The sequence below is a fragment of the Lepidochelys kempii genome, chromosome 1, assembly GCF_965140285.1.
Source record: "Lepidochelys kempii isolate rLepKem1 chromosome 1, rLepKem1.hap1, whole genome shotgun sequence".
Taxonomy (NCBI): Eukaryota; Metazoa; Chordata; order Testudines; family Cheloniidae; genus Lepidochelys; species Lepidochelys kempii.
This window is the reverse complement of record NC_136380.1, coordinates 102,970,780-102,993,679: the sequence shown is the minus strand read 5'-3', so window position 1 is coordinate 102,993,679 and position 22,900 is coordinate 102,970,780. Positions and strand designations below refer to the sequence as shown.

General features: G+C 43.2%; 1 protein-coding gene across 3 annotated transcripts in view; it reads left to right on the top strand.

Annotated features, from left to right (window-relative positions):
* The first annotated feature begins 2,391 nt into the window (after window positions 1–2,391).
* The window catches only part of FGF14 (fibroblast growth factor 14), a 605,518-nt gene continuing 585,009 nt past the window's right edge, over window positions 2,392–22,900 (top strand). For 2 of the 3 annotated variants that reach the window (XM_073349222.1, XM_073349202.1), the window contains exon 1: window positions 2,392–3,242. In XM_073349222.1, coding sequence (XP_073205323.1) covers window positions 3,035–3,242 — 208 coding nt within the window. In that variant the 5' untranslated portion in view covers window positions 2,392–3,034. The remainder of the gene's footprint in view (window positions 3,243–22,900) is intronic. The other variant, XM_073349255.2, reaches the window with a different exon arrangement.

Here is a 22,900-nt window from a genome sequence, read left to right as displayed (position 1 = left end):
TTGAAAGCTTGTCAGTGCTCTTTTGTATAGATCATAGGTTATTCAAAGTCCACTCACTGCCATGTAGTGCTGGCCTTTGTGGTCCAAGTCAGAAGACTCCAGATCAGTTTCACATGTATAGGGGGCAGTGCTGCCTGGGCTACCACTGATGGTACTAGGGTTGTCACGAACTGCCTACTAGCCTGTGGTTGAGCCAGCTCCTCTGCTGAACAATAGCGTGACCTCTGGACACAAGGAGGATCATTTATTAGTTTAGGGGACTGAACAAAGGAATAAACCCAGCTCCTCACACTGACTCCCTCAGTGACCTTTGTTGAATTGCACCAGTCAACTTTTTCAAACTTTGGTGCCTAGAGTTAGGCATTTAGATCACTTGATGATTACCTCATCTGTTCATTCCCTCTGGGGCACCTGGCATTGGCCACTGTCGGAAGACAGGATACCGGGCTAGATGGACCTTTGGTCTGACCTAGTATGGCTGTTCTTATGTTCTTAGGCACAAGTATCTAGAGATGTGGATTTAGGTGCCTAATTTTATACAATCACTTCTGAAAATGCTGGCCGTTAACTCTATGTCTCACTTTCCGCATCTGTAAAATAGGGATAATAATATTTAAATATCTCTCAGAAGAGATGTGACAGCAACAACTAAATAATTAATATTTGTACAATTCTATATAGATCCAAAATCTCACCAGAATGAACCTAAAGCATTCTAGTGACTATGGCCCAGAACCTCAAAGGTATTTAGGTGCCCAGATACCTTTTGAGGATCTGGGTCTGGGGAACAGTTAGCCCCCAGAACCCTAGCTTATTTGGCCAAATATCTATTGCAAAACTTTCCTAAACATTGACAACCACAAGCAGACCCCAACACAAGCAGCAAGAGTCGGGTGTGGCGGGGGGGGAGGGGGGAGGGGGAGGAACAGGACCCAAAGTCCCAGCACACACATTTTACAGAAGTTACTATTGTGCCTATTTGACCAGTGGTAACACCCACAAATTCAGCAGAAACACTGAACTGCCTGGGTTTGAATTGATAAAAATATTTAGAGTGATTTACTAGATGAAGACAGTTTTTGTGGTTAAAAAGAAAATTAAATGGTTCATTTATAGAGTGATATTCAATATGAAAACCTGGGCTCTTGTCCTGGAAAAGGAGGACTTTGGTAGAGGGTTGGAGCTGGGTGGAGGAGAGGAGAGAAAAGCTCTCCATTCCCCTCTCATATTGCCTATACATTTGTCCCTTCACTTTCATTCTGACCTCATATCTCTGCCTCATTCTCAGTCTTCCACACTTACTCATTCTCTGTATCACATCTCCTCTAACCTTTGACTCCTCCAATACCCATATAGTGCTGCAGCAAAGGTGAGGTTGAGAAGCATGGACATCAACTTCCAGTCTGAGTCAGTAGCCACTGTTGCCATACACAGGTCCAGTTGCAGTGCTGACAGGCACACTTCCCTCAGCAGAGCTTCATGAGGGGCTGGTTGCAACATTACTGTCTGACAAACCTAGGGGTGTTAGCTGAGGAGCATATGCATTCACCTAGACCTCTGTTAGTTCAGGTCGCCAGTGTATTGAGGTCATTGTTGGTATTGTATTTATTTGCAGCATTGAGGTGCTGTACAAACATACAGCTAAAGGACTGCCCCCAAAGGGTTACAGTCTACTGGGGTTTACAAAACACCGTTTGACACAAAACCCAGAGAGACAGACTCTGAAAACAGAGACATTCCTGGTTTTCAGGAGCACAGAGTTGCCCTGTTATTAATGCACGTTAATGCAGTGGTGGACAAAAGTCAGGGTTGGTGGGGGTGCAGGGTTGTGTTTGGGGGAGATAGGAAGATAGGGTGGGGAGAGGAGTCATTAATTTTGAGGAAGGTATGGGCAGAAGGGAGTTTGTGGTAAAATTTTACAGGCCTGGCAAAAAGAAATCTGAGGCTGAGCCTGACCAAGGGAAGTTGACTATGGAAAGGGCCCCCTTTCCCTGAGTTGAGCTTCTGGACTGAGGTCTTTCCTCTGCCATCCCCTTAAGTGACAAGGGTCTGCAGACAGGAGCCTGCCTCTCTCTACTCAGAAGGGAAGCCAGTTTCTTTTCCTCCCTGGCTCAGGGATGGGTTTCACTTCACCCAGGTGTAAAAGTGGCAGAGTGTGACCATTATTTTAAGCTGCAGCAAGGGCAAGGAAGCCCAGACAGATGGGGGGGGGTGGAGGGGGGGAACGGGGATGAGGAAAGGAGGAGGGCAGGCAGAGACTGCAGTGACACTGCCTTCCCTGGGCTGGCTGAAGCATCTCACTGGTGACAGGCCTGGAAGCACGTGGCTACGTCATGGAAAGCCAGTCTTTCAATGCAAATTTCAACTCCTCCTACTCTATCTAATGCCTGTAACTCACATCCAAGGCTCAGGAGCGAAATCCAGGGAGGGATCTGTTCCAAATGCACACGGGTGTTGGAAGCAGGGAGAGTGAGAGGAAGGAAAGAGATCTGTCTCTCTCTCCACGTACTGTGATCTTGCTAAGGGCTAGATTTGCATCTGTTCTGCAGGGTGATTGAGACCCGCAGGTGCAATAAGATTACACAGATCACTGGGATTTGATGGTAAAATCAACACTCTAAGAGAGGAGTATACATCTTCATCAATCAGACTTGATCTGGGTGGTCGTACTGGTTGTGTGTTTTTTTCTCTCCTAGGGGCAGCACAATGGCAGTCTTTCAGTAGGATGAATCCTGTCTTGGCTTTTGTTCTGCAGATCCACCCATCCTCATAGCAATCAAGTAACAGGCTATGGTTTTCTCTTTGGGTATCTTTTGTCTCTGTTTAGTTATTGGCCTCAGCAGGGATTTCTTTACCTTACTTTTCGTTTGGCTTTATGCTGAAAAAGGATTTCTTTTTCACGCTTTTGGTAATAATCCAGTGTTGATCTAGGGGGATAAGCTGGCTGCAAAAAGCATCGATTGAGAAGTCTCAAAGAAATAAACCACGTGAGGAAAAAAAACTGGGAGAAGATCGGAATATAATTATTTTTTCTATGGTAAAACTGGTGCCCCTCTTCAGGAGAACTGATCCCAGCTTATTATTATGCAACCGCAAGGATCTCTTCTTTCTCAGGGTGTATAAGCTGCTGGATTGCTTTTCGCCCAAATCAATGTGGTTTCTTTGGAACATTTTCAGCAAAGGATCGCATATGCTGCAGTGTCTTTGTGGCAAGAGTCTTAAGAAAAACAAGAACTCAACTGGTAAGCAATACATTGCATCGCATTGTTTTCCTTTGATGCTATCCTGTCTGTTGGCTCATTGAGGTAGCTCTGCAACCCTGCGGAGGGGAGAAAGGGAAATATAACGAGGCCAGTACGGACATGCATGTGAATATGTGTATGAAGGATCAGTTTTAGATTAGCTCCGGCGACGATGCAAACCCAGTCTGCTTCTCTTGGTTGGGGGGGGGAGGGGTATGTCCAGAGAGAAGGAAAGTTTTATATTGTCGCCCATTTCACCGAAGAGGAAAGATTGCCATGGTCGACCAACCCTCCCCCTCAGGTGCAGCTAGTTTGAAGAAGAGAGCTCAGGGGCTCTTGGCTGGTACGAGGTCCCCTGCCTGCGGTTAGTTCCTGTGCAGGGGCTATGCCACTCGGGTCCTGCCCAAGACTTTCTGATTAGCTTGTACAATATTCCCACCCAGGATCGCCTTTCCCGAGTGAAATACAACCCCCAAAGCGCACATGCTGCCCTAGCGCTCCCTCCCCCCCCCCTTGTGGGGCACAGACCAGGGAGCACTTTCTTGTGCCTCGAGGGAAACTAAGCCAAAGTAGGCCGGCCCATCAGCAGCAGCACAGGCTGGGGTGCTTTTATTGGCTGTGTATTTCTTTGCTTCGCGTCTCCTTGGTGAGCCCCCCGTCCCTGGGTCTGTTCCCTCCGCTCCAGTGTGATGACCACGGGCTTCCATTCAAACAGGCGCCAACGGGGAAACTTGCAGTGCATTACATAAGGAAGGCAAATGCAGGTGCTTTGGGCAGCCCGCTCTCAGCCCAAAGGGGGCACTTCCCCGCTCCGCCTTCTCAGTGCTTTCCGTCGGCCGGCAGGGCGGGGGAGGCTAAGTCCCCGTCTCCGGGAGAGGCAGCCTTGCGGGGAAATACCAGCCGCGGGAAGGGAGCGAGAGCCCGGGGCTTGTGTTTGCAGGAGCGGGGCCGTGATTGCGCTTGCTTTCCTGGGGTGGCGGGCTGTGCCTGCAATCCCTGGGGAGCGCGAGCGGCGCGGAGCCCGGAGGGGTGGGTGTGTGTGTGCGTGGGGGTGTGTGTGTGTGTGTGTGCGCGCTGCTGGGGAGGCGGGCGGGTGTGAGCGGGGCTGGCTGCCCTGCCGCGGCAGCTCCAGACGCTGGCACTGCAGTGTAGTAGATCATAAGCTCCCGCTGCCTCCCTGACACCCTAACATCAACAAGCAGCGGCCTCGGCGCAGGCAGCGGGGGCCCAGCTCGAAGCAGGGCAAAGAGACCCAGATCGGCGCCCAGGCGGGTTGCCAGCTTGGGCTGGTGCCCCCCCCCCCCCCGCAGTTTTGCTGCTGCAGCAAGGAGCAGTTCCCTCTCAGCATACCAAAGAGGCCCAAGTGCCCCAGCCCGCCGGAGCATTGCTAGTGAGGGGACCGCTGAGCCTTCCGGAAAGTGCCAGCTCCCCCCCCCCCGCCCCCGCCCCCACGCACTGCAGTGCGCGAGCCTCCCCCCTGGCGCGGGGAACTTCCAAAGCGTGCAGCAGCACCAGCCCCCCCATGGATTTCCCGGGCGGCGAACGCAAAGCAGCCGGCTCGCCCCATTCCCCTCCCTGCCCGTGCAGCCCCCAAGCAGATGCCTTCCGTGGCCACGGAGAAGTTGATCTAACCTCCCCCGACCCCTTGGCCTCTAATCTTCAAACGTGGCACTACGGTTAAGGTGGCAGGGCAGAGCAAGAGACCTGCTCGCCCTAAGACAGGCGGGGAATGAACGTTTTGGGCTAACCCCGCAAGTACAAGAAATGCGCCTTCAGGCCAGTTTTCCCCCAACGGCTTCCTGACCCTTTCAAAGACGGAAGTGTGCCTGGGCTTGTTTCTAGACGCTTCAGTTTGCATAGAGCTAATGGAGTTGCCTAGACCTCCTAGGTGCCAATGTGTTGCATCTTCTCTTTAGTGGGGAGAAGATGGGTTAATAATAGTCTCTTTGCGGAGCTTAGTGACCTGAGAAGCGCTCATCTGAAGCACTTGCTTCCCCTCGCTCCTCGTTTAAAAGCGGTCTATTACACGTGGCCCCTCTTTCCCTGTATTGTGGAAAATATATCAGAGACTTTTGGTTTTTGGTTCGTTTAGGAACGTCCCAAATGACACAACATTATATAGCAATTCACATTCTAGTTTGGGAATGCTGAAACATTGGACAGGGAGGTGATGGAATAATTCAAAGTGTGGCCAAGAACAACATCAACAGGTGTCAGTTGCTTGAACCTTATTCTGTTAATGATACAATCCAAACTAGGGGTTTCAAACCTTGCTAATGTGTACTTTACTACTGTATTTCAAGCCATTTTGCTTTCCAAACCTTGCTGTCCCTTTTCCTTGTTTCTATAATCATTTTGTTACAGGGACATGGTAAGCTTTTTTACTTCTTTTCTTGCTCCAGATAAAGTCTTTAAAATGTGTTGGGAGATTGTGATACCAAGGTTCACTGTTCCTAATGATTGAGGTGAAATGTTGCCAAACTCCCCTCCTCTCCTAATTGTAATAAGCCCAAGAGAAAAAGACTGATCATTCACCACTGTTTGTTATTATGACTCAGAGAAGATAAATAGGTTATGATTCTAACAGAACTACTTGGCAGTGTGCAGGGAGTGGCATTACTACAGTGAATTTCTTTATCAGTGTCTGATGTACCACAGCAGTTCAGATATTAGATCACTTCTTCTACCAAGTTTTAAAGTCACATTCTACGGCCTACTAGTCTGTAGCTGAATTTGCAACCTTTGTAAGAATGTTACATGTGATAAGTGTATTTTATTTTGTAAGCTCTTGAGGTTAATATCGGAAATTTACAAGGTATTTATGCTATGTTCTAGCAGTTATTTGTGTTGTGATTAAATAAAACAAGCATCAAACTGAGCACCAAAATATGTATTATCCATTCAGTCATGTCTTCTGATGTTGTGGTCTCTGACTCTAATTATTGATCCAACAAGATCTAAGTACTTTTCATTCTTTTATGACATAAATACAGCAACAGAGACTTAAACTAAAACCAAAGCATATGCCTCCACTCTAAAATCCCTTTCCAGAGTAAAATTAAACAATCATTGGCTATTTGGAGAGACTAATAAACACTAATCTTCTTGATTAGATTAGCTGATATTTTGGTAAGTAATACTGCTTACTGGAAACTGATTACTGCATTGTTCTGGGTGTAAACTATTTTTTCCTCTGTCTTTGCAACAGACCAGCCCTCCCATGTTTGTTCCCGTGCTCTTCTTTGCCTTTACTCTGATCTCCGTATGTGGCACATGCACCACTCTCTTCCTTACTCACACATGATATACTCATTCGGAGCCCATCCCTACTTGCACGTTGTATGAGAATCCGCCACATTGCAAAGCGTGGACTTCTCTGCCTGTCATCGCATTGACTCAGATGTAAACTTTTAATAAAGGGTTGGGTTTGAAGGGTGAATGATAACAGTTCTGTATGGAGTGCTGTGTGCTGAATAAAATGCACTGGTGGGTGTTTGAGCAATTAAGATCCACTGATTGTTATGAAGCATGTTTGTCACTCTTTAGACTATTAAAGAGAAGCTCTGTTTTAGAAAATGCAGCTGGGACTGCACATTTTCAGATACTCCTTTCTTTTCCCACTCTTATTGTAACTTCTCCCTTGTGAAATCCATCTCCCAGCCTTCTCCTGATCAGGACCCACATGCTCTGTCCCAGTTTCTATTATTTCCTAGTGAATTCTGAAGCCAGCTCTTCCATAGTTATTGACACAAGGCATTACTTCAGAGAAAGCCAACATTAATAAAGCAAAGGGCTGCTGGTCTAGAGAGTTATACAAGTCATGTTCATATCAGGTCAGGAAGTTTTAGTTTATCTCTAATGGGACATGGAAGGCTAAAGAACATTTGTGTTTCAAATTATGGATCCTGGGAAGAAGAACTGTCTCTGTTTCCTAAAATTGCATGACTGTTATCTACTTCACATTTCTTGTAAGGAGAGAAAATTGTAGAACTCATTTGACTTGTTTTTACTTACAATTGGAAAGAATTTTCCTTTTTAGCTTTTTGAATTTTAGTAATACAAGTTAACTGAAATTTCTGTGTTCTGTCAATAATGTAAACATTACAATCTTTTTAGATTCACAAGGCTCCATTCTCTACTATCCTGCAGCTTGTGTAGTCAGTTCCCCCTAGGCAAACTGGATATAAAATGCTACCATTCTAATATGGTGGAAATGACTACACAAGGTGTAGGGTAATGGCGAATCAGGGCCTTCTTAGAGAACATTTTATACTGATCTAGGCCATAAAGGCCTGATTCAAAGCCCAGTGAAGTCAATGGAAAGACTTCTGTTGACTTCAGTGGGCTATGGATCAGGCCCTAACTGTGCATATGTTTGGTTAGGGAATGTATTGATTATGTACTTATTTTAAGGTTTGAAGGATTGGTAATGGGACATTTTTCTAACCTCTAGGCTTTTGGTTCAAATTTAATTGAGACTGTCAGTGCCTGAAATTTGTACCATATGACAACTGTTTGGTTGTCTATGGGAGATGAGTTGGTTGTTTCAGTCCATTTCCTAACGGACAGGGGCTTCCATCACAGAAACCATTATCATGTTTGCCACCCTTGTTCTCTGTCTCAGCAGAGAGAGAATGTATTAAATGTTCTTCTCTGTTCCTTCCTATTGAGAGGCTTCTTTCCAAGTTAAATTCAAGAGATATTGCTGTGGGGGAGCTGGCATTTCTGTTTTATATAGACTGTAAATATTTTGTGGATACAGAAATTTAGTTTCCATTAGTGTCAATCCAGGACCATTCTCAAGCCAATATCCATGTAAAAGGAAGAAAATGCCAACTGCAAATGTGGAATCCTATCCCAATATTTAAAAAATGGGATCTCCAGACAATCCCTTGATAACCTCTTTCTTCATTCCCCCCCCCCAAAAGAAATGATTGAATGTTGTTCTAAAGAAGTTTATAAATGTAACCATGCAAAAATGGAACTGTTTAAAACACAGACTTAGGCTCTGCATTTTACAGGCCCATTGTGTGTCATTGTTTGAGTTATAATTAAGTTGGGTCAGATGCTGCAGCCCCCTTACTCATAAAAAACAAACCACCCACTAGAAACCAAAGGGTGTTTTGCCTGTTAAGGACTGCAGGAATGGGCCCATGGTGTTTCTTTCACATTACAGTCAATGCTGCTTTTCAGTGTTAATACTATAGAATACAGATTCAATATTGATTTTAGGTGCACAGCACGTTTTTTCTCCAAGAGCACTCAGATGTAAAATGGCCTGTTTACATGTATCTCACCCACTGAAGCTTTTGCTCTCCATGGAATATGTTTTCTGAATTTATACAAATTTAATTCTTCTCTGATCAAAGTAACTTGCATATTGCACTTGTTAAAGGGTGAAATGTATTCCTCATGAATCTTCCTCCATGATACATATGCTTACACTTAGTTCAATGTCAGTTAATGATATGTCATTTGTAAATGAATTAATGTTTAAAAGAATCATTTGGACCTAGGGAAAATATGCAAAATGTATGTACAGACATTATTGGGTTTAATTTTGTAATTATGCAGTTTTCATTTGAGGATGATATTTCATTTACTTATCTATAAGCATGCTAGGTTCATCAGTTTGGGGGCAAAACTGCTATTGACTTCAGATCTGAGTAAAGGTTGAGTACGAAATTCAGGATCTGGCCATTGACAAAGATCCAGTAAATGTCTGTTAAAAATATAACCTGAAAAAAAGAGAAGTTATTTGAAGTGGAGAGATTTTCAGAAAGACTTCATTTACCTTTTAAAAAAAAGTAATAACATTTTCTGCCCTCCCCCCCCCAAAAAGTAATATGTTCTGTAGTTTTCATGTACTTGCTCAACTTGGAGAATGAAGTGTTGCAGCAAGTTGTCAGGTCAAATAATGTGGCTGGATTAAAGAGATGACTGTGCCGAAATAGACTACGTTGGCTCTCTAGAACCGTTAGCAAATTCAGAGGTTGTGGGTATGAAGCCTACTAGAAGAGGGTTTAGACGAGGACTGTCTTGTCATCTAGGAAACTAGAGACCTGGTTCCATACTTGGTTCTGTCAGTGACTTCCACCGTGACTTTTGGACGAGTCATTTAACTTCCCTATGTCTCAGTTTCCCTCTCTTTAAAGATACCAAACAGTGGCTGAACATTGTGCAATTCCACTGTTTTTTACAGCTTCTTCTGAATTATTAGATCTCCAGAGGCAAGTTACCAGGCTTGATGGACCAATAGTATTATCTGATAGCAAAATACGTTAACTTTAATGTTTTGTTTCCTTTTTTCTCATCTATGGGTAAAAATGGGGGGGGGGGTTACGATCTAGCGTAGAGATTCAACCACTAATGGACCAAAACCTACAAACCAGAGTGTAGTTCTTATAACTGCAGTGCCACTTACCTCAAGAAGGGACTGTGTGTAGTAGTAAGGTAGTATGCTTGGAAATAAGGTTTGCAGGATTGGGCCCTTTAGATTTAGTTCAGAGCGTGTCTGCTCCTCATGAGGAGTGTGATTTGAGTGTTAGAACAAGTGAAGGAGTGAGAAATGACAAAATGAGTGGGTGGCCCATATTTTTATCTCTGATCATGTGCTGAGGTGCTGGATTTTAAAAACTAATTTATGGTGCTGTAGAACTGGATTCAGCACAGTACTGAGCCGTTCCTGGAGATGCTGAGCATCCTAAACCCAATGGGAGTTGAGGGTGCTGGGCATCTTGTAGGCCTGAGTCTACAGTGAACAAAATGTGGGAACGTAGCCTATTTTCTTTAAACTACTCTGCACCAAAGGTAAATACAGTATTCACAGTAAAAAAAGTCAGTGCCATTATCCAGCACAGAAACACCCGCCTCAGAAGAGAACCTTCACTTTGGAGTGAAACCTTCCAAGAGTCATTAAGTGAAAGCCTTTTAGTATATATATAAACAAACAGAATCTTGTTTTTATATTCCTTTTAACATATCACATTAAAAGTATTGATTGCCTAGATAGCTGATATTTAATGCAAGCAGTTGCAGATGTGAAAAATTTCTTGAGAACTCAGAATAAAAAGGCTTTCTGTAATAAAATTCAGCAGACTTGTTTAGTCAACACACTGAGTTGGACATGTATCATAATTTTAATTAACAGACTCTTAAGATAGAATGGAATAGTGCTGTGGAATAGCAGTAAATGACAGACAACTGGTGATGGAAATTGACGGCATGATTTTAACAGCCATACGTTATTATTTTGACTTTTTCCCTAATTACTTTAATTTTAATTGGAAAATGTATGAGGAATTTTATTGAGCTATTTTAATATTTGCATATGAAAAGTAATCTCTTGGAAATTATTTGGCTTAATTAATTTGTGGTGTTAAAATTAAATAGGTCCCACCTGACACTAAAATAGTTCCAAGGTTAAACATTTTAACCTTGTTGGAATTGTTTTTGGTTTGCTATGAGATAGCAATACAGGTTAGCTGTAATCCTGTAAGAAAATTTTGTTCTAAGTAGAGTCCAGGAAGGCCTATATTTATGTGAGTTGGTACAATGTTAGACTCATCTGTTTTGTGAAAAATCATAATGAAATCAAATATCAACTTGCCTTTGTGAAGTTTTACAGTTTGAAAGAATACCCATCCCGTAAAATGCTGTGTGGTACAAAGGACTGCACAGATAAGGTACGTGTGCAGAGGGCCCTCCAGGGACAGATATCTCCATGTCCATTCAGAGGCAAAGGATGTTTCCTCCAGGGAGCCTTCTGCATCTTTGGGCTGCTGCAGATACCAAGGCATTAGGACACCTGACTTTTTGCAAACCCCACTCTCTTCACCTTCCCATTGAGGACTTGGGGCTTCTCAGGGTTTGGGTGACAGGAGGAAGGAATGAACCCTTCCAGATGTACAGTCCCCCTGTATGGAGATCTGAGGTGAAACACTGGTCCCACTGAGATCAATGGAAAACCCTCAGTGGGACCTGGATTTCACCCTGACTGGGAGTAAATACAGCCTGAAGCTGTATGATTAACTCACTGACGGTCTATTGAGGGTAATCCAGAGGGACCTAGCCAGCAGCAGAATGGCTGCTACTGCAGCCATGGGACCCTGAGGAAGGGAGACCATCCATGTATGCAGACTATTACTACTTCCACAGATCTAGAGGAATCTAGAGGATCCTCAAGATCTGTATGATTAGATGGCATCATCTCCTGCAAGCTGTTCCCCTGACCCCTAGTTCCTTTGCCTTTGGGGCATACTGTAGGGGGGACTATTTGTGTGTGCAAAGGTTTGTAAAATTGAGACCCAAAGTCACATAAAACACCCTGGATTAGGGGATGGATCAAGCAGAAGGAAGAGGCTGCTTATAAGGGCAAAGGCTTCTGTTTACATACAGATTTCTTGGTAGAAGTCATGCTGGAAAAGGAAATACTGAAGAATTCCATTGTACTTTAATGAGATTTTGAATTGAAAATGTTAAATTTTTAAGCTTGCCAGCGCATGGTTATGGTTCTTGAGTAAATGTATTTTCTTAAGCATGTCCCATTTATGCCCACTGCATTTCAACATTATATGATGGAATGCACAAATTAATGTTTCCATTTCTATCTGGCATTAGGGAAATATCACACAATATTATTGGTTGTTGGTAACTTTCACAAATTCATTCCTTTTTTTCTGAGTTAATAAATTCATTGACCTTGACTAAAGCAAATATTAACTAACAGTAGAAAACTTAGTGCAAGTTACAGTAGAAGACACGAGGAAAGACTAGGGTATAGGGCTTATCTAAGGAATAGGGAAACTTCTAGGAATTCAATGCATTCGTTATGATAAGCGGTATTAAAGAAAGTACAGAGCTATACCAAAGAGGATCTTAATAAGGGTTACATTAACAGTATTGTTATAATTAACTCATGTTCCTTCTGACAACTTGAGATGGGCCTGAACCAAAACCTGCGATCCTAATGGCCCTTAGTATTGGGGTGTAAGAAATCTGAACTTGGCAGATTCTCTGTCTTTATCATTGGTCAAACCAAATGATCTCCCAACTGAATGTCCCTGAACTTTAAGGTGTTTAGAATAAGAATCTGGATTTTGCGGTTTGAATCCCTGTCTACTTACAGCGTGTTTGTAGTAGCTTTTTAAAATATTTGTATGCTAATCTCTTATGAAAGACTTTTTGATTAGGCTATGATCTGTTTTTCAGTTTCTGTTGAAATCTGTTCATTCTGAGCAAGAGCAAATTGTCACTATCTGCAGCTCAGATCCATTAAAATTGGGGGGAGGCACCCCAAAGCTTCATGCCCCTTTGACACTTTTTCCCAGCTGCTGTAAAGACAAGATCTTTTCACCCAAACCTAGCAGCTTTCTTCCTTCTCTTCAACCGCGAGCACAGGGTTGCATGAGTCTGCAGTTCCAAAGTTTGCTGGTGTCTTGGTTGCCTCTCAGTCCTGAGCTCTCCTCCATGCTCCCCACAAAGAAATGCCTGCGAGAATAGCTTTACAAATCAAACAGTTCTTTTGGCTCTTCTTTTGAACCTATAACCATTTAGATTTTTCTCTGTAGTTTGGACTGGATTGCTAGGTGGTGAGTGGGAACTGTTTGTGTGATTGGTAAATAAGAGGGAAAAAAAACAAAGTCTTATAGAGATGTATGCTTTATGTATTAAAGTCCCACATTTTTATGGAGGGCTTAATTCTGGATATTCAATCCCAGTGGCATCAGTGGAGTTAAACAAGTGTAACAGACCATAACTTGGACCACTGTGTCTGTCTGCAGTAAAATTCTGCGGTGCGTCCATGTGTGCTACTGAGTTTAACTGGGCAAGAAGTCAGAGGGTATGTGTGTGATAGTGAGAACTGACTAGCTGCATCTGATATTATCTTCCCAATTCTTTTTAATTTTGGCTTTCTTCATAGTTTATATGGGATGGTACAGGTGGAGGATTATTGGCCTGAAAGGGGGATAAATCCTATGATTTGTGGGCAATAGAGGATGTAGTGTTTCCTGGATGAAGACATTCAGTTGGCGTGAACGTACATTAGAAAATGTTGGCTTATTTAGCGCACTGACAGCAAAAACGTCAATCTCAAGAATCAAAATGCCATATAACAGTGAAGAAAATACACTTTGGTGGCATTCCTGAGGATGTCCACATAAATATGGTGTAGCGTGGTAAAAAATGTATACTATGCTGCACGCGTCTACGGACAATGAGGGAAATCAAACCAGTCCCGAGGACATGCAGATGCGTGTCTGGGGCTTCACTGGACAATCGTGATTTGAATTTCATTGCCTCCTGAATGCTGGGTTGGGAACATTACATCCCAGATAGACCAGCTCCCAGAAGGCACTAAGGGGGAGCCAGCAGTTTTGTTCCTTTTTACCAATGATGCAGATGGAAGTAGAATGTAGGTTCTACACACCAGGTTAGGAATGTTTTGATGTATTGTAGGGAAAAACACTAATGTGCAAGGTGAGTAAATATGCTGAGAAAGGGCACACTCACTGCAGTCAGTGGGTGTTTTGCCATTCACTTCAGTGGCTAGCTAACTGGATGGAGAACTGGCTTGGCTGCTGAACACTGTGCCTGATAGTGGAAGCAATTTGGGATAGAGGATGGTGACACAAGAAGATTGGGATAGAACAGTGGTTCCCAAACTTGTGCAGGGAAAGCCCCTGGCGGGCCGGGCTGGTTTGTTTACCTGCCGCGTCCACAGGGTCGGCCGATCGTGGCTCCCAGTGGCCGCGGTTCGCTGCTCCAGGCCAATGGGGGCTGCTGGAAGCGGCGCGGGCCATGGGACATACTGGCCACCACTTCCAGCAGCTTCCATTGGCCTGGAGCAGCGAACCGCGGCCTCTGGGAGCCGCGATCGGCCAAACCTGCGGACGCGGCAGGTCAACATACCGTCCCGTCCCATCAGGGGCTTTCCCTGCACAAGCGGCGGAACAAGTTTGGGAACCACTGGGATAGAAGATGAGTACGAAAATCAAGGAAAGAACATAATGCTCCTCTGTAGTCATGTGATGGGGTGACTACCCCACTTTCACCCTGCAGGTTTTAATGCAGGTCAGATGGGCCAATCGACTAATTAGGCAGCTAATTAATGGGGGTTAGCTGGACAGGAATAGGTGGAAAAGGCAGACACTCCCAGAGAAAGGGAGGAGTCAGTGGAGACTTCGGACTGTAGTCACTCCCTGGGAAGAGGTAGGAGGTTTTGGGGAAGTGGTAGGCCCAGAAAGAAAAGGAGAATCAGTGGTCGGAAGTAGCCCACAGATAGAGCAGTGAGGCGAGAGAGAGAGAGAGAAGGCCGAGGCTGCTGAGCAGAGGGTCCCTGGGTTAGAACCTGGAGAAGAGAGTGGGCCCGGGTTCCCCTACCAGCCGCTGGGTAAGTGGCACTGAGGCAGTGAGCGGGAAGAGTGCCTAGGACTATTGAGTTAAACCTTCCCTGGAAGGGGGGGAACATGGACAGTGACACGGCCAGAGGACTGAGCCGCGAAGAGGATACTGGTTCCTGAGACTGCAGGAGGAGCCGCAGGAGGACAGCAGAGACAGAGTGATGGTGTGCAAACTGTGGATGGGGTGAGTGTGTGTGTCAGCCTCAAGCTAATCCCCAGAATACCAGGAGGCGGTGCCAGTCTGACAGTGAGTGGTGCGCCCCATGACAAATCACATATAGGAGAAGAATTTTGGGGTAGAGCTGGATGAAGTTGAAACGGCTAACACAATTTTTTGTAAATAATGGATAAAGCTGCAAAATGCTTTGCTAAAAGAGTAGAGGGATTTTTTCAAGTCCTGTATGGCTCAAATTGGAATAATTTACTTAGGACAGAAGAATCCCATGCACTGCCACAGACTAGGGACCGAATCGCTAGGCAGCAGTCCTGCAGAAAAGGACCTAGGGGTTACAGTGGACAAAAAGCTGGATGTGAGTGAACAGTGTGCCCTTTTGCCAAGAAGGCCAATGGCATTTTGGGCTGTATAAGTAAGGGCATTGCCTGCAGATTGAGGGACGTAATTGTTCCCCTCTATTCAACATTGGTGAGGCCTCATCTGGAGTACTGTGTCCAGTTTTGGGCCCCACACTACAAGAAGGATGTGGAAAAATTGGAAAGCGTCCAGCGGAGGGCAACAAAAATGATTAGGGGACTGGAACACATGACTTATGAGGAGAGTGAGGGAACTGGGATTGTTTAGTCTGCAGAAGAGAAGAATGAGGGGGGATTTGATAGCTGCTTTCAACTACCTGAAAGGGGGTTCCAAAGAGGATGGATCTAGACTGTTCTCAGTGGTAGAAGATGGCAGAACAAGGAGTAATGGTCTCAAGTTGCAGTGGGAGAGGTTTAGGTTGGATATTGGGAAAAACTTTTTCACTAGGAGGGTGGTGAAGCACTGGAATGCGTTACCTAGGGAGGTGGTGGAATCTCCTTCCTTTGAGGTTTTTAAGATCAGGCTTGACAAATCCCTGGCTGGGATGATTTAGTTGGTCCTGCTTTGAGCAGGGGGTTGGACTAGATGACCTCCTGAGGTCCCTTCCAACCCTGATATTTTATGATTCTAGTGTGGCATGTTCTCTCCTTCTTATTCTCTGAGGGAAATGAAAGCGAGGAGACAAAAGGAATGGTAAACTAAATAATAAAGGGATGCAAGGGATGTACAGTAACTTAGGAAGGTTAGAGAAGAACATACTGTTCTGAAGGGAGCTGAGTTTAGAAGCTCTTCAAGCTACTGTCCAACAGAAGAGCAAATAGGCCTGACCTTTTATGGTAAATACATATTTTTAGAACTGGTTTCCTTACCAGTATTATTGTTAACAACAAAGATAACTAATTGTGAAGGATTTTTAAAAACTATTTATGCTGTGTACTGCATACATGCTGTCTCACTGTCTGGAGTGGCTCACGACCATGCGTACTTGCCTCACAGCAAAACCCCCAAACTGGTGATCTGTTCTATAATTTAGATTTTACCAAATCAGTTACAAATGTGAACTCCTGGATCACTAACAGTTTCACCATAGAGTCACAGACAGTCCCCTTATCTTCTCCAGTCTATTTTGCCACCCGGGTGAGCTGGACTTCATGATAAATGGCCACCTATACCAAAAATCATAAAATATTCAGGTTGCTTCCAGTCTCAGATCAAGTGGTATCCTAGATCTTACATCAAAGTCAATGCCTATAACCAATTCTGTACTAAACTATCAAAAGGCTTATTATCTAGGAAAAACAAATAAGAGTTATTTACAGGTTATAGCAAGCAGCAGTAGACACACATGAGTTGCAATCTAAATCCTAAGAGTGTAGTAGTAGTCTGTCAATTCAAAGTGTCTTTCAGGGCAGACCCCTGGGGATCTCTGGCTTCAGTGGTGTTTTCTGGCCCTGTAAAAGTTCAGACAGCAAAGAGATGGAAAATTTTCCTGTGTCTTTGTTTTATTTCCTTCATTCAGCCTCCAAGTCCATAGGACGAGCTTCCTTGCACGTAGCATTTCTAAGATGCGATAGGGCCATTAACCAATCCTTTGAATTGTGGTGTTCCTTGATGGCCCATCTAATTTTGATAGTTCTTCTAGACAGGTGTGAGGAAACACCGTTCCCATCTTTGTTCACAAGTTTAGAGCAAACATTTTCAAAGTTATAAATCAAAACACAGACATTACAGATAAGATTAATGGATGCAGCAATTTACAAACATTTTATAGAGTCTAAACACTAAATACAGTCTTAAAAGTACTACAACATGGAACAGCACTAACATGTAAGTGAACCAATCTGGTCTCCAGCTATGAGTTTGTCAGTTCTTAGCTCATGCTTGCAGCCTTGGCAAGAGCTGGCACCTGGCCTACCCAGCATCACACATGCATTACTCCCATGTTGGAAAATGAAAATATACTAGTAAGTTTCACTTTTTTTTTTTTAAAGAAACTAAGGTGCTCATACACTATCACAATGCTACAGGATTTGGGTTGCAAATGCTGCAGGGAAATGTTTTGTTTCTTTGGAAATATAGTTTACACTGGAACTCTTAAATGTACTGTGAATATATATTTCTATTGGATTTAGGCTTTGTATAAATTATTTTTACAAAATATAACATTTCAGGTGAGAGTTGACCTGTTGCGTGAGACCTGATGCTAAAAGATATAGAAGGGTTTGACACTAGAGGAATTTAGATAATATTTTAGTTTATACAGGATAAATTTCCCAGACGGATACTTCTACACATTTTTAAAGCACCAAGTGGTTTGGAAAGATTCATTCTTATTATTTAACATTTATATTGTGGTAGTATCTAAAGGCCACAACCAAGTTGGACCTCACTGCACTAGATGCTGTACAAACATGTAATAAATTACTGTGCTCACATCAAAGAGCTTACATAGAGTGGCCTACTATACTAAAATGAATTTCACCCATTTTTAATGAAAATCAGAAATAACGAAGTAGTCCTGATTGTCTTGTTTGTTTTAATTTTGGAAAAATTCAGCATGTGGATGGAAATCTCTTAATATTTTTCTCCTAGGGTGGAGAGGCTACATTGATCAGTGAACTCAATACGAACCACTCTGAATGGTTGAATTTAAACATTGTTGTTTATTTTCTTTCACAAATGCCTGGACAAACCCTTAGCACAACCATTCATTTTCAAATTATAGATTTGAAAGAACAAAGTATCAATATTTAATCTGGGGCAAAGAAGGAGGCTGCAATTAACCAGAAAAGATGTTTCTTGTTTTGTATCTTTGAATAATTGCAGTAAGAGGAATTGTGATAAACTATGGTCATGGCACATAGATTTGTGCTGTCTTAAAATAGAGCACAGTAGGGGTATTGGATTTGGCATGTGAGTATATTACACAGATCTAGGGCTACTGAAACCACTAATAACATGACTAACCACTCTGTAGGTTTAAAAACAAATGAAACCATCTAGTCCAGTAAACTACTTTTAGTAATATACAAGTAAGACTTCCAATATAAACACTTCTCAATTTACTAGGTCACTTGGCAGCTGTTATTCAAGTCCGTATCACACTAACACAATGACCCTAGTAACTGCCCCAAAGTGTGGGCTCAAATGGGTGTCCGTAACTCCAAGGGGGTCCAGACAGACTACTCTGGGGTTCTCCCAAAGACCTCAAAAATTCTCGATTGGGTTTTTCCTTTTTAGGCAATCCCTCTCAGGTTTGGCTTCACAGAGAGAGAGAGAGTTTATAGTTTGGCTAGTACTTACAGTAGCTGCCTTTCTGGCTTGCTAGCCAAGAGAGCCAGCTTTAATTCATCTTTTGGAAAGGTCCGTGCTAGCAGCCTTACATTGGAAGACCTCAGTTTTAGATTGAAGAGGCAAAGGCACCAGAGAAAAGGGGCCTCTTAGGACCATCAGGGATCATGCTGAGTCTACCTGCCATCTCTAGATACTAGGAGGGATGGGGATTTGTCTTTTCTCCTTTCAGAAATGCATAAATGTTGCTTCAGATTTAATTTTTCTGGTTGGTCTAGTTACTTAAGGGTTAGCCTGCAGTGCTTTGCCATCCTGTATGTTTACTGCCTCTTAGGTATGAATTTATCACAAGGGTACAGAGTATATCAGATCATGCCCTATGCGACAAAACACAGTAGTGTGGTAAAATGAAAGAGAAGAGGCAGACAGACTGAGGCCTTACTCGTAACCCAAATCCCCAGCCCCTCTGCCTCCTGGCTCCATTTTTCTCCAGCAGTGAGTACCCGGATGGATCAGAGGGCCTTGTCCTTAGAAGAGCAAGGATCTATAGATAAATTGGATCTGTGCTAATCCACAACTGCTGGGGCAGGTTTTGGGGCAGTCTGAGCTCCATTCTCCTTTCAATTCAGTCCCTTCAATAGTGATTAGTTTACAAAACAAACAGTTCTTCCAGCACTCTCACTCCAGGACATTAATGTATAATGCACTAATATAAAACCACAGAAATCCTGGAACAATATAGAACAAGTAGTGAATGAACTATGGCATTTCTCCATGGGGCACAAGTGTGTTTCTCTTGGTTTTCCCTCTCAAAGAGGATTAGGCTTCTTCTCTTAAATAGAAATTTCTGCACATTTATTTTCTTCTGCTATATTGTGTATTACACCTCAATGGAAATCAGAAAAGGTCTGGATGGTATGTGAATAGATTTCAGAAGTCTCAGTGCCATTGGTGAGGAACTGGGAAAGCACAATAAGACTTTTCAAAATATTTGTAATCCTTGGCTAGATAGAATGGTATAAAATAGACTTTCCCTTTCAGTGTACTGTCTGTGGCCCTGATCCTATATTGGTATCCATTCGTCAGTGGGACTCCATGTGAGCACAGGAGTATGTGCTAGTGATCTCAAGTGTAGGATTAAGTAAAATCAAAGTCTTGCTAGATGTAGCAGGAATCTCTAGGACGTTTCTTTCATAATCACTTTAATCAAGAAATGTTAAAAGAAAAGAAATTGCAACCGTTTCAGTGCCTTGCTTATGCAAATTAGTAAGTAATCCATCTACTCCCTTCTTTTCTGCTGTAAGCGGCATCAACAATTTCTTGCTTAAAGCGTCTGCAGTAATGGTATCCTAAATCTCTTACAAGTGTCCTGTGACAATTATTTTTCTTACCTAGCACAGAAAGATCTGATTGTTGTTGTAGAAATCTGTGGCGTGCTCATGTTAAAAGTACTGTTCCAAAAAGCAGCCCCCAGAATATTAATTTTTAGTAAAAATTTTTTTTAGTTACGTAAGTTTAGAGATTTAATTCTTTTGAAAGGCCACAGAAGCTAGAGAATTGGCTGTTGCTGTGTGTGCTGCATCATATTAAGGGGTTATATATCGTACTTACACCAATGGACTTCAAAACACACTTTTGAATTAACTACGAAGTGAGAGACTGCGGGAATAGAACATAAAAGTCTGGCTTTGAATTCTCTGTCTTTGAGTTAAAGGAGCAGTTAGAAGCAGGGGCTCTGTTGTACTTAACAGAGAGTTCTTTCTGTTCTCTTTCAAGAAGCCAGAGTGTTTCTGAAAACTCTCATACAGCTCATTGAGATATAGTGGGTCAGGTGCCAATACAATGTTTTCAGAAGAGCTTGTGGGATCCCATTATAGACAGTCTATTTAGACTAGTGGTGAACCCTACATTAACAATTGCCTTTGGGCTAGAAATCAGCTGTGACTAAAACTTGATATTTGCCCTGGCAGCTCCTGGAGCACATCTGTACATCAAGAGGAAATTCTTTTACAGTGAAAGGATATAGCTAAAGTTTTTACAAGTTCATTTTGTATCAGTATTCAGCTTCTACTCTTGAGTAACAGAAAAAGAAAGACCATAGTTTTAGAGTTGGAGAAGCTGTTATTACACTATTTTGAAGAAATAAGCTATAGTATCTACATTTTCTCCCAGAGTTCTGTTAAAGGAGACCGTTTTATTCATAACAGTTTAATATGGGTAACGAGTCAAATTTTTGCTGCCCCTCGATACATAGCTATCTAATTAGAGATTATTTATTATTCTAATTAAAAAAGAACTCCCCACCTTTACTGTGAAATGGAATTGTGACTTGTATACATCCCTACCTTACCACCTGAACACAAAGAACAGCACACGGTAGAATCCACTTGTATTGAGGTGGTGTTTTATACTTCTGTCCACTCTCCCACACAACTAAAATTCACTAGAAGCAGAGTTTCACTATGACAGGAGTTAGCCTACCTTCTAAAATATCCCTCCCTCTCCAACCTGGGATCGGAGGCATGGCCTTCTCATCACCCCCTGCAGTTGTGTGTACTACACAAGGCTGCTGGAAGCCCAGATCTGCTGTCCAAATGGTGGGCATCTGTAGCATTTCAAGCTTCTCTTTCCTTCCCAACAGCTTTAGGAAGGACTTCTCTGTGGTCCCAAACCCAGAGAGTAGTGGCAGTCTTTCTTCTGCTTCCCACCTCAACCAGAACAGAAGAAGTGGGGGGGAGGAGGGGGGAAGAGGAAGTGACATTCACACCTACGATGCTATATATTCATAATGTGGAATGCAGCACTTGACACTCTTCTGATCCAAGGTTAAGCATGGTGACACTATTTTGTAATGTGAAGCAGGTTGGAAGCAGGTGAAGCAGGCTGGAACTGTCACTTGAGTTTACTTGGGGTGGGGGGGTAAATCCTGTCCTTCTTCCTGAGGGGTGCAGAGGGCACTTCTCAGAACAAAAAAAGGGTGAATACTAGTAATAGGAGGGAAGGGCAGGATTTCTAAAACTTGCTTAGGTTGAGCACAACATTTTGCAGAGCTCTGCTCCTGTGCCCCACTGTGCAGTGGGGATTTATGTTGGGAGGAGGGGTGAAGAGGATAGATGGGGGAGAGAATGGAGCTAGTATGTCTATCATTACATAGATCCACCAATTGATTCCCCTGTAAGTATACTCAGGATCCTGCTTCAGAGTTTTTGAAGTTTTTAGATCATATTAAGAGTAACCCAAATCCATAGGTGACCAAAAATGAGAAGTATTTCCATAGGTTTAGCTGTATTATAGAGACGCTTTCTAGGTTTTCATTCAAAGAACAAAATATGATGTGCTTAGACTTGCAGCAGAGGTCGCCTTCACTGTGTAAATCAGTGCCCAACTGTAGTACTGAATCTGCAGCTAGAAAGGTTGGAACTTTAGCCTTAAGTTATGTACTTATCAGTGGAACATTAAAGGTGACCTGCTAAAGTAAAATACAGTATTCCAGGAGCTTCCAATATTCACTGTATGCCCCCAGATTCTTAGAGACAGCTAGTACATTATTACTTCTATACTGATCTCTATTTTGATTCTCTTAAGTCCTGCAGCACCCACTCCCATGTTGGCCAGTTGGCTTCTGCTCTGTTTCTGGTGGTATCACCACAGTGTATGCAAGGGGGTCATCTAGGACTGCCAGCCAGTTGGTCCTGGGTGCAGTGGATAGTATAGAAGCTGAAAGAAGACCTGCAGGACTGCTTTTACGGCTGAATATCAGGGGGAGGGTGAACTTGCGTCACATATCTGCACTAGAATCTGGTTCTTTACCTTTGCAGGTCACCTTTAATTTCAAAACCTTTTTGTGATAATTTACATCCTAACCATATTACAGCCTTGATGCTGATGTTGACATTTTCAGGTTCTCATTCTACTGTTAGTAGGTCATATCACAATCTTCAAGGTACCAGGTTTAAATAAAAACACAAATTCCGATCCCAAGTCCATTGAAGTGAATGGAAAGACACTCATTGACTTCAATTGGCTAAGGATCAGGCTCTGAAATAAGGTCTCCTGTGTTGGTTTGAATAGATGGTATTCATCCAATAAATAAAAGAATGTAGATAATGTGAAATTTGACTATTTGGTCTCCGTGTGTAATACAACCACCCACTTTCTTGAATACTATTGTAACCCTTCTGCCCGTCAGAGTTGGCAGCAACAAGGGCCGGGTTCAATATCTAGGGGATCCATTCCAATAACACAATGCAAACTGGCTCAAGCCCCCACCCAGTGACCTGGGACAAATATATACCACCCCCACTGGGCGCCTCCAAGAGGCAATACTTCCCCTCTCGCAAGCACATAGTCTGAGTGTAGCAAAAAGCCTTTTAATAACAGAGAGAAACAATGTGGCATTATGTTGGGGAAACACCACCAACAGGATTCGTAAC